Source organism: Heliangelus exortis, chromosome 3, assembly GCF_036169615.1.
Source record: "Heliangelus exortis chromosome 3, bHelExo1.hap1, whole genome shotgun sequence".
In the NCBI taxonomy this organism is placed as follows: Eukaryota; Metazoa; Chordata; class Aves; order Apodiformes; family Trochilidae; genus Heliangelus; species Heliangelus exortis.
The window spans coordinates 40319584-40332391 of record NC_092424.1 but is presented as its reverse complement, the minus strand read 5'-3'; the positions used below and the strand labels follow the sequence as shown (position 1 = coordinate 40332391).

General features: G+C 43.0%; 1 protein-coding gene across 1 annotated transcript in view; it reads right to left on the bottom strand.

The window, feature by feature from the left end:
- PAK5 (p21 (RAC1) activated kinase 5) overlaps positions 1 to 12808 on the bottom strand; it is a 90404-nt gene that overhangs the window by 34769 nt on the left and 42827 nt on the right. Inside the window, exon 2 of the mRNA XM_071740282.1 lies at positions 3954 to 4168. Coding sequence (XP_071596383.1) covers positions 3954 to 4157 — 204 coding nt within the window. The 5' untranslated portion in view covers positions 4158 to 4168. The remainder of the gene's footprint in view (positions 1 to 3953; positions 4169 to 12808) is intronic.

Sequence of the window (12808 nt, the reverse complement as noted above, 5' to 3'; positions counted from 1 at the left end):
CTCCCCTCCTTACTCAGGGAAAAGCCCACCACCATGACATCCTCAAGATGGGCACCTTGATCTTGTTGATGGTGTGGATGGGTGAGATTATGCAAAGCTTCAACAAACCAGAAGTGACGGAGGCTTCATCCATGTACTAGCATAAAAAACCACTGTTGTGGGTTTTTTTCCCAAAAGAAACGGCATTTTTAATAATTTAAATATAACATGTAACTTGACAGAAGTGAGGACACTCAGCTCTTTGCTGCACCACAAAACATGAGAAGGGATTTAACAAGCCTTCAGAGCCATCCTGCTCCCACTGACAGCAGCAGACATTCAATCTCTTTACAAAGCCAATGCTAATCTCTTTTGGCAAAATTCCCCCAAATAAGGATTCTGGTGGTTTTTTTCCTAATATTTTGAGAAGAGTAGACAAACCATGATGTATAAGTTTCACTGCCTAAGGACAATGCATCTGCTTAGTCATTGATTCTGAAGCTTTCAAAAAATCAAAGGGTGGCAACAAACTGCAACTCCTGTGTGGTGCATCAGTGATGACAGGCCAAGCACATTGTGTGCTGAGGGCAAACACGCAAACCATGAGTTTCAGGTACACGTGGGATACCAATAAAATACTGAAACAAATAGACCAAAAGGTCTGGCAGCAGGATCTCAGACTTCATGAAGCCTATTTTATGTGCAAGAAGATGCAGATGGTTCACATTTTTCATGCAGAGGTGTTATAAAAATCAGCTTTTTTTCAACCCCCTCTGTCTCTACACCCCAAACTGATCAAGATCACTGTCGCCTTCTTTTTTCATGAAATTTTCTGCCGCATTTTACTGACTGGTGTTAGCATCTGAAATACACAATACTCTGCCAGTATCTGGGTCACTCACACCGAGAAAGGGAATCCCATTATTGTCTCTCCTCGTAGTTGAAATGAATGAATTTGTACTGTCAGCTCAGGTTTGGATTCAAATGCTGATATTACCATGACAAGCTGCCACGACCCTGGGTGCAAAAGCACCACAAGCCTTTCATCCCAGCCAATGCAGAGGCAGGGGGATGACATCCCCCAGGATATTTGGAAGCCCAGAATATTGCCTCTTCATCATTGCTGCTCCTGCCTTTGAATACAGATGGAGCGATGAGAATATTCAGCAACCATTGTTTTTTCCCAAAGTTATACACTACTTACCACCAGATCCTATCTGTTTCGTAGATTCGAGAAACAAACAAATTCCACTAATCAGGAAAGCCGCAAAATCTACAGAAGTCAAGAAAAAGTCTTTCCTTTACTCTTCTTCAGCTCTCAGTACAGTCCAAAGCAAGCAAACACCAACTCTGCCTCCAAAACAAGAACTTGTTCTCTCAAAGGCTACCCCTACAATCTGTGCCACTCTTCAGTCAGGAAGGAGCACCTAGTAGAAACACTACTGCCTCATACCCCACAGGTAGTCAATACTGAAATAATTAAATGGAGAATAATTTTGGAAGTGCAGAAAAAGCAGCGTTACAGAGTTGTTGGATGACCTGAAACCACATGAATTAACACTGGCAAAATTCCTAAGCCCATCTTAATACTGTGACTCAGGACACAATCACAAATCTGCTACACCCCAGTGCATTCACAAGTGAGTTAATTAAACTTTCAACTGCTGAGTGGAAAAGAGAAAAGTTGTAAACAATATTGAAATCTTGGAGCCTTTGGTCCCTAACTTCAGAAACAGTAAGTGTTCTCCCTGAAGTTATGGAATCCTCAGTGCCTAAATAACCTCCCAACAGAACTAAAGGTTCTAGTATATGTGCACGCATTGTCAAAATCAAATGGTTATGCTGAACTAGCGTAGCAACACTAAATATTCTTAGTTTTAATCTAAGAATAAGTTAGATCAAAACAAGGCAGGTTAATTCTTAATAAATATACAGTAGAATGATATCTAGCAATAGAATTAAAAGAACATTCTCAGGTGACAGTCATTGTCTCTTAATTGCTATTAAAATTAACCTGTTTTTTCTAGCACTGTTATGGAAGTGCATTTAATAGGCTGTAATTGAGTCTCTAACGTGGAAAGTAACTGGAGGGTGAAGGCACAACTTCTTGAACCCTTCAGTCTTAACTGCATTTCCTCATCTAACTCTACCTTTGGAGTGGTGGCATGCAATTAACTGCAATTTGGGTAACCTTCCAAATTCTCATTTTCCATTTAAGCAGAAAACCCTTCCTGAAGGTCCCTCTGCAGATGGGCTTTTTCATGCTCAGCTCCACAGCCACTGCTGAGATGGGAACCAGCTTGAAAGCATCCTGTCCCAGGGACATGCATCCTGGGAAAACGTTGTGGGATGCATGGCTGCATCACTTACCACCATGCCCCAGGCTACCCTGGAAGAACAAGCTCAGTACCAGAGTTGCATTTTGGCTCCTAGCCCTACTTTTTCCTGGCATGAGATGGTTTAATTAAAAAGTGCACCCCTGATATATGCACATAGATAGATGCCTCATATATAGATATATGAAGACCTCTGACATACAGACAGAAAAGTGAGAATTTATTGGAAAAAACTGATAGTGATTTTCTCTTTAAAAAGCAGCAGTTACTCATCTGGGGCTTGATCCTTTACCTCTGTGGTGTGTATTGTTTCAGTGTGCCTCCACACCTGACCAAAGCTATGCCTTAAAATCAAGCAGCCTTGAAACTTATGAAGCTTACAGATTTATGGCTCCAGAACTGCAGAAAAGATATGGTACTGCTGCAAAATAGGAAACAAACTTGTTTTGGGTTTTTTTTTTTGTGTGTGTGTTGTTGGTTTGCTGTTGTTGCTTTTTAATTTTAAAACACCTTTATGCATTCATGTCAAAACATCCAGGGACATTTCTGGGGTTAAAAAGGGCTGTGGAACAAAGTTGTTCTCCTTCCATCACAAGAAATGGTTTGCCTACTTTTTTCACTCATTATTCTGGGCCTCTACTGTACTGTAAGATATTTTATTACAGAAAAAAAATCAAGACTTTCGTTTTACCCTCTTTGTCCTGTAGCAACACCCAACAGTCCTGATGAGCAAGTGATGAATGTCCTTCAGGAGCAAGCAGTAAATGCAATTTAACAAAGAACACTTATCAAATATAAATACATCACCTATGCTCTTGGTATTATCTGATTTTCTTTTGCTGCAGAAAAATCTACATGAAAATGAAATCCTGAATTCATTTTGCAGCTGCATGATGGGGAGATGTTCATGGCAGGTGCTATTTGCTGGGGTGTTAGCATGTGGAGAAACACTGCTAAATCAGGCAAATTTGCCTGCTTGAATCCTACGCCTCTAAGGAGGGGGATCCCAGAGCTGTGTTGGTACCTTGCCCAGTGCTGCTTTACCCTCTGGGCCAAATTTTTCCCAACTGTCCAGCCAGGACCTCCCAAGCCACTACCTGGGGCCAGGTACCCTCATTTTACCACCCGGCGAGGAGCTCAGCTCCATCACTTGTGTTACCCCCTCCAGGCAGTGGCGGGTGGCAATGAGATCTATCCCTGATGCTCCTTGCCCGGCTGAACAAGCAATTTAATTTTTTTCCTTTGATGTACTTTTCCCTTTCTCCCTTGCTCCAAACTGCCTTTGCCTAAAGCAATGTTCTTAAATTAATTATCAAGGAGATTCATGGTGCAGAAAAGCATCGTTTTGGGCCTCCACTGGGACTTCTGGCTTTTCTTTCTGCAGCCTGGGAGCCTGAAACCACGGTCCCTGCAAGACCCATGACTCACACTCTTTTGGGACATTCATAGAAGTTTTATACACATAACTCTTTTCCCTTGCAGCTCTACCAATAAATATTTGGATTTCCAGCTCTCACTGTACTTGTACACTCCCCACTGTGCCGGCCTCCCAGGACAGCCACTATTGGTATTGCTTCCTGAAGGTTAACATGCAATCAAAGGCAGGTGAGGAAATTCCAAAGTGACTTTGCACTATACCTTCATAGGAGCGAGCTGGATGGGAGTGATGCATGAGGGATCCACCATAGGCTTTGGCCTGTTTGCTGTGTCTGCCAGCAAGCTGTGCCACTGCTGAGGCAGCCCCGTGAACTTCTGCTCCCGGTGGTCAAAGCCAGTGTGAACCCGATGCTCAAAGTTAGAGGGCCCAGAAATTTCAAGCCTTTTCTTCTTCTTTCCAAACATGGTGGAAAAATCTGGAGAAGTCATAGGGAAAGAAAGGAAAAAAAAACCTTTAGGCTTTGTCGCAATGGGCAGCCATCCTCTCTATTGCACAATTTTAGCCAGGTAAATATGTGAACTTTACTCCACACATACTGTCTTTGAGTTCTGGGCAAGCAAAGCACTTATATGACCTCACAGGATCTGAGATTTTAAGAAATCATCCCAGTCTCTAATCTATGCAAGGAAGTGGCTATTCTCAGGACAGAAAGCTACTTTATGCTGTGAGTTGTGTCCCGTGGAAGCTCCCAGCCCTGAGCAGCACCAGCAGCACTGCAGGGCTTTGCTTGGAGGAGTGTGTGGGGAAGCTGTGCCAGGACATACCACAACAACAAATGCACACATGGCCTTGCAGCTTAAAACTATAGGCAGATCTTGCACAAAAGACAACCCATCCCAGGTGGGAGCTTGTTCCTGTTATGTTTGTATCTAGATTTCATCCAGCAGCAGTGAAAGAGAGATTTATTCCTGCACCGTTTCAGTGATGCAAACAGACAGAGCTCAGATCTAATTCCAACCTGGTCTAAGGGTATTCATCTGCATTTGTAAAAGGTCTTGCTTATAAACAAGGTCTTGCTTATAAACAGTATAAGGTATCAGCTGCTATAATCACCATATTTACATGGCTCGACCTCTCCTTCAAAGAGAAATGCTTTGCTCTGAGAGCCCAGTGGTGGAAGCTGTTGGGTTATACCTGGGTGGGTGCCAGCGGGCTCAAGTGGGATTCATGACACCTACTTCTAAGGTCCTGGAGGAAGGACCAGCTCCTTTAGTCTCTGTGGGTTGGTGTGGAGAAGAGAGAGAAGTCCCTCCAACACCATGCAAAGCAAGGAACTTGGAGGCTGGTGGAAGAAATGTGACTTTCCCAGCTTGTGCATCACTGATGAGATCTGGGCTCTCCTGGCTGTCTAGTAAAGCTACTTGTTACAGCACTTTACAGAAAGTGAGTGTCTTGGTCAACTATTTAGTTACTTCCTGACAATAGGGGATTTGTTTGACTTTCTTCTGTCTGCTTTGTCCTTTCTGAGCAGCCTGGAGAAGGTAGCAGGAGGGTCTGCAGGCACACAAGGAGCACAGGCAGATAGCTGGGGCAAGAGAGGTTTCCGAGGCAAAGTGGAAAGAGGCATGAACTGCAAACTAAAGGTACTTGCTTGCTGTTGGCATAGGAAATAGTCAATACACTCACATTTTGGATTAACCCTTGGGTTTGGTGGGTCCTACCTTACAACAAAATGAGCCTAATGTTTTTATTGAGGCCAGTTCAGAACTGATTTTCTGAAGGACTACACAACCATGTCATGTAAGGCAAAGAGAAATTCCATTCCTGGCCTCAGGGAAACAGAGGTTCTGTCATTTTTCAGTGAAATTCTGTTCTGTCCTGAAAAAGTCCTCTGCCTGCTTTCCTCATCCTTGATCTCATGGCCATTGCAAGAAAGTCTTTGTAAGCCCTTGAGTAGCAGCTGGGTGAGGAGGCTAGCAGTTCTATAAAACCTCTTGTATCATGGGAGAGACTCAGCTGTAAAGATGCTGCCCTAACTTTATGATTCAGGAGGCGGAGAGGAGAAGCTCAGGAAAGAACAGCGCTGCATTGCTGCTGCTGCAGAAAAAGATGGAATGATAAATCAAGTATTTGTTCCACCCTCATTCCCTTTTACTAGTTTATTTAAAGATCAAGTCCGTTATTTGAAAATTGATTGCTGGCTGCTTTTTAAGTCCCTCCTGTGTGTTTACAGGCGATTATGCCTCCCTCGTGTGTATTTTCTTTCGATGAAGAACTTCCTTCTTTACAGGTCTCACCTTCCACATCTTGCCCTGGCTTTGCTCCCTTTCTCTGAACTCCCTCCAAATTCTGCTCTTTTGACAGCCTCTCTCCATCTCTGTTAGTTCTGGGATGTTCCTCTCCTGAAATCTCTTACCATTACCTTGCTATCTAGCCCATTTTCCATTTCCAATATTGTGGTCTTTTTAATGTCAGTGGCATGTCAGGTACCTTGTGGCACTTGCAGAAGTGTTTCCAGACTAACCCAAAGCTGTCATGGTTGGCCTCTGCTCAAAGATTATTTATTTTGAAAACCCAAACAGAAGCAGCCAGCAGTTCAGGTCATATTCACCACTCATCAGCAGGGCTCCGCAAATCACAGCCGGCTGCAGATCAATGGCACTGGATTGATTCCATTCACCCGGTGGGATATGGATCTATGAGGCCCATTGGAGTCACATTTTAAACCATCAGCTCTAGACATGTACTTCTTCATCTGATCAATGCCAGTACTTGGACCCTAATGCAGCTGTTGGATGCTTAAAGTCTTCTAAGAGCCCCTCAACAACATTAGATAAATAAAAGCACATCGCTCAGCATACTATATGTTGCCTTTGTAAAAATATACAGCAGATTCATTAAATGTGATACTGTATTTCTGCTTTTAAATTGCTCTTTGAAATATTGCCCTCTCTTGTTTTAATATCACTTCAGCTAGAAATTTGGTCTAGCAGGACTTTCTCAGGCATATATTTTAATCTCAAACCTGGTGCCAAGGGCTCATTATTGCTTGGGGATGGTGTCTGAGGCCTGGGCAGTGGCTCTTGCTCCCCTCTTTTGACTGCAGCTCAGGCTTAGATCAACTTGAATCAACTGTGAAGCTATAGCAAGAGAGACAGGGAGTAAAACTGGCAGCTTACACAGTAGGGGATGGATTCTGCCATGTGGGCAAATGCACAAATGCATTTAGTATTGGAGAGGTGGCTGGAGAACATGCCTCATGGGGCTGTGCCTGGGGAAGGTGAGTGAGAAACCTGGTTAATGGTGGCCTCAGCCCCATGGGATTGGGGTAGGACTCACCCCAGGGCTACCTGGCCCACTGCTGCAAACAGTCTCTTGGTGTTAGCAAAAGAAACACAGCCTCAACCAGCTCTTAAGGGCATCAGTAACAAATGCTGCACTATTGCTTTGCTTCATCAGCCAGTGAGGTATCTCTGACTGCAGAGAAAAGCTGACCCCTCCCAATAATAGTCCCTCTAAATAACTGCAATTAATATACACATCAACTACAAGGAAACCATTTCCCCTGATTTCTCCCAAAGAATGTGAATGTTTTTGTTTTAATTAGCTGCCTGAGAATGCAGGTTTAGAGATGCCAAGCCATTGAAACCTCCTGCTCCTGGCTTGTAAGAACAACTACAAGTTCCTAACAATGTGCTTCTCCTAAGACCTCGAGGAGAGACTATTTTATCTCTGTGGCATAGATGTATTGATGTGATACAAAGAATAAAGCACTTACTCATTTAATCAGGTGTGGAAGTAGAAAGCATCATGGAAAGGTGAATAACTGAGAAAGGTACTTCTCATTTCTAAAACAAATTGGTAAGCCTTGGAGAGTTAAGTGCTGGGAAGACAAATGCTGGACCTCTACAGTTCCTCAGGATGCCAGATAGCACTTATACAACATAGGTGTTAGGAAATGTCTAAGAAGAACATAAATCACATTTTACTAAAGAAGTTAATTCAGGCACCTATCCATTCCCTGTCATGCAAAATAGAAAGCCTCTTGTTGTCACTAAGGAATACTAATTTTCTAATGGGACTAAGTTAGGAAAACATCCCACAGTCAACAGGGCAATTGTCTGTGTTTAGCAGAGGCAAAGCGAGGTAAAAGGCTGAGGGGCTGCTCCTGGTGCACCCTCACCCAACCTCCCCCATGCCAGGGTGCTCACCCTTAACTTAATTCCTTCTGACAGCCTCCAACATACCCATGATCTTGCCAGGTCTCAGTAAATGCCATTTCTCAGTCCTGTGCTCACCCACACAGAATGAAAGGAAATGAGGTGTTATACTCCAAATCTTTTACTATCTTTGTGGGGATGACCACAATCAGAATGTCTGTCCTCTAATTTAATGTGTTTTGCCAATGAATAGCCTGTGCCTTCTAAACCAAACCCTTCTATGATTCTGTCATCTCAACACCACATACATGGCACGAGGTGATAATTAAAACAAGGGGATCTGACAAACCCTGTCCTAACAACAGATACTATTGATTGCTGTGGGCTTGAGCTAGCTCTGGGGGAAGGAAAATCAAGAATTCATCATTATGTGGCTTCAATGTTGTTTTTTTTTTCTGTAGAGAGACTTCACTTATGCTGAAATGATGCAGCTCACTCACTTTGCATTTCTAAATGGGAGGTCTGAAGGAGGGTAGTCCCTTCAGTTGCAACAAAAAATTTAGCAAGTATGATGGCATGAGACCAAAAGTAAGTGTGCTCTTAAGTAGGGGAGCCAAGAGAGAAGACTCTCTCAACTGTATTCAGCTCCAGGCTGCGAGGCTGAGGGGCTCCTCCAACACGTGGTCTAACTGTGGCACAAGAAGAAAGACAAGGGACCTCCATTACCAAAGCCATGATGGAAAAAAAAATATGGGTGTGACATTTACTGAAGGAAAACACAATACTGGTGGGAAAAATCAGTATTTCTATCACCTCTCCTGCTGGTGATAGCTGAGTAACACACATCAGTGCTGTTCCCCGCTGGGAATGGGAAAGGAATGAGGATAGCATGATCATCTGACATGTAGATGTACCTTCCCAAAAACCTTTTATAATGACAACATTTGTGATATTCAAGACTCTGCCTAAGAAAGGAGTATCTGCCTGGTGAACAGCCACAAGACAGCTCCATCAGGAACAGAGGTAAGGCTGGAAAGGTGCTACATGAGCAATCATGCATCGAGCACGTAACACTGTTTACTGCAGCACCTAACAAATCGAATTATGGGCCAACCAGCACACCCTGCCTGCTAGGTCTGTGCCAGACTTGGCTCTTTTTCATTTCATTATGCACAGAAATAAGTCACTGAGCACCACAGTGCCATGGCACTGTGAACCAGTCCACATTTCATGCATGACCTCCAATAACAGACCAGCTCCCCAACATGCAGAGAAAATTCCCTGTGTCCAAGATACTGCCCAAGCAAGGTGTGAGACATGGAGCAGTAAAGAAAACCCCATCTGTCAGATACAGCACCATCATTGAGATGCCTTATGGTCACAAATGAAGGCAAATTTCCAGAAAGAAGAATGCTACAGCCCTACCTTGGAGTAAGAGGGAGGCAGTATTATTTCAGGATCCCGTCCCATTGAGGGTGTCTGTGCTCAGGGCAGGATTTCCAGCAATAGCCTTCCCACAAAAAAGTAAAGCCTTACCCAGCTCCTACCCTTAAGCTCAGAGGTGACAGGTTGCTCTGTTAGCTCCAGACTTATACACTTGGCCCCATACTGGGGTTTTGGTGGGCTGTCCCTACCCTCTACCTGAGATTAGGGGCACTCAGGGAAACTAATGAACAGAAAAGCTGGAAGTCCAAATTTCTACAATTAGCCTCAAAGAACAGATTTTCACAATTGGAGCATGTAAAACCCAAGGCAGTTGAAATAAAAGGAAAAAAGGACACTTTCAGTACTAAAGTTAATCTCATTTTGTGTCTTTTATCATATCCTGAGTAAGAGTAATCCAGTCAACCCACCAAATATGAGAGAAGTTTGCTCATGCCTGACTTACAGAGTGCCAGACCCTGCTCCCAATGAAAACATCAGTTACCTTTTCTTCTCCTCCCAGTATCTACTCTTTTAGGTTAAAACCCAGGATAGTTGGAAAGGCTTCTTTTGTCTTGTAATCCTGGAACCTACCAAGAAGCCTCAAGTGCAACTGCAAAGCACTGACAATGGCATTCAACATCCCAGGTGATACCACAGACTGAGCCTAAAAACATTCAATAACCTTGTACACTTAGTAACTTGAATAATAAAGTGAGATGAGTATTTTCACTTTAAAATAGAGCTTTTAATGACTGTATACCATAGCTAAATAAACTCTGTTTTTTAAATTTGAGTATTCCAGGTGGCAGATGCAGTGTCCCACTAACCTAAGGAGATAATCTGTGTCCAGGAGCAGCACGAGCTGCCTTGGGAAGCTTGCAAGAATTTCTTATGCTGTTCAAGCACACAGCTGGGCTGTAAATTTCCCTCAGGAGGGGCTTGGTGTTCACTGTCCACCTCAGCCCAGAAACACATTTGCTTTTTTAAATAACCAGCAATTAGTTCATTTTCAATTAAGAACCACGCACCACATTAAGTCCATCAGCCTGTTTTTTTTACTGCAGGGATTCCCTGTGGTTTCTTTGCTGAGCAAGCAGCAGCAGAGCCCTTTCCCCTCAGGAAAAGACATGTTATTAGAATGAACATCTGGAAGATGTCTTCTTGCACATGAGTATCATCTGCCAGCCCCTAGTGTAGAGCAGCAGCGAGGGCCTGAACCACCCAGTGTCCCATAAAAACACTCTCCCCCAGGGCAGCTACACACACCCAAAAATGTAAATGAAATGCTTCATTTTTAAGAACTCTTAAGAAAACTGCTAGAAACACAGACTGCAAATTGGTAGATGGATGCAGGTCACTCCCCTTGGATAATTTTTGCTTGCTAATAATTGTTTTCTCTAGCACAAAGACCTCAGTTATACCCCTCCAGAGCAAACAAACTGCAGCAATACATCAATAGCTTTGCCAGCTTCTGCTCCTGTGCTCTGATTAATTGTAACCTTTCCTGATATTTGATTGTAATAGAAGGAGTACGAATAGAGAAGCACAAATTAAATTAACGTGTCAAACCAGCTTGCATAGCCAGTACTCCAGATAAATGTAAGCTGGGCTGATATTCAATCTCAAGGAGAAAGCAAATGTCTGGTATGGTGTGATGGCAGCATAAATTGCTAAGAAATACTCTGTCAGTGAAAGGTAAAAATGATGCTGGTTCTCCTCCAGCTCACATGCTGCAACAGCAAGTGGAAGGAAACCAACACATATCCATGTATCTATATTGGGATAAAAAGAAATAAAAATTCTTAATTTTTCTTTTTTTAATAAGGAATACCAGAACAATAGTTTTGTTATTTCCTTTTTGTGTGCTTTAAGGATGGCTCTAAGGTTCCTAGTAGGGACCCTATGCAGGTGGCTACAGAGACTGTTTTCTTTACAAAAAGTGTGCCTTGATTGCAGGCACACATTTTTTAGAAGAATTTACCTCAGTATTTCTGTTTTAAACTGAAACTACAGAAAACACTATGCTATTTTTCAAGAGATGAAACAATGCCTGGGAAAAGAAGAGCAGACTGAACAAGAAGCCAGCAAAGTTAATGGAAACTCTCTTAAAGGCTGGTTTCTGGTCAGGCCAGACACACCACTGTGACTCTGGGACAGAGGAGAAATCACGTTTAACATCTCAGATAAGATACCCCTGAATACTACCCTAACTCCCTGAGGATCCTTCTGGATATAGAGGATGGAGATCAATAGAGGGTATGCAGGAACATAGTGGGACAGCTGCCTTCAGGGCACTCTCTAACCACAGGTTGGCAAGTCCTGTAGTCTTGCCTTGTGTTCATTCATTCATTTATTGGTCTTATAGAATCATAGAATTGGCTGGGTTGGAAGGGACCTCAGAGATCATCAAGTCCAACCCTTGATCCACTACTGCTGCAGTTACGAGACCATGGCACTGAGTGCCACATCCAGTCTCTTTTTAAATATCTCCAGGGATGGAGAATCCACCACTTCCCGGGGCAGCCCATTCCAATGCTTGATCACCCTCTCAGTAAAGAAATTCTTTCTAATGTCCAACCTAAACCTCCCCTGGCACAACTTGAGACCTCTTGTGCCCTCTTGTCTTGCTGAGGGTTGCCTGGGAAAAGAGACCAACCCCCCCCTGGCTACAACCTCCTTTCAGGGAGTTGTAGAGAGTGATGAGGTCTCCTCTGAGCCTCCTCTTCTCCAGGCTGAACAGCCCCAGCTCCCTCAGCCTCTCTTATGTAGAGGGAGATCTTGTTACTACTTTCCATACAAGGTAGTTGCAGACCCCAAGAAGGGATATTGATTATTTTGCCATGCAGATGGACAAGAGCAGGCTAATAAGAGGTCAGTTCATCTCTCTAATTAGAGACCCCTTGTCCTGTGATCCCTGCTTAGCCCTGTGCTTTTCTCAATTATGATTTGAGCATTTCAATTTGGGAACGATAAAATAAACCCTCAGAAAATGCTCTGACATACCCTACTAATCAATCAAGATAATGATTTTAAACACTGACTTCCTGGCAGCAACAGAAAGGAGCTACAACTCCTGAATTAACTATGTCAGCCCAACCAGCCTAAATTTTGGGTCTTCTATCATCCTGCTAAGCTCTTCTGCACACAAATAGTGTTACCAATGAATAATTTATCACCTGTGACCACACAGTTTTTCCAGATTAATTCTATATTTCAAAGAAAGTATAGTAATACAACTGTCAATGTACATCCTCATGAGTTTTAAGAACAAAAAAGCTTGATGGTCAGTAAGATTCAACTTATTCCTGTGAATTTCCAAAGTGTCTGACACATTTTGAGATGGGACAGACTCAGAAGTCATTTAAGCAATATTAAAAAGCATGCTTTAATCACATAAAAACATATACTGATGGATTAGACCACACCTGACAAGTAGAAAATGCCATATTTCCCAAAGCCCCTCCTACCCTACAGCATTCTGCTGATTTCAACCTTCAGTTAAATCAACCAATTTTTTCAGAGTTCCTTTG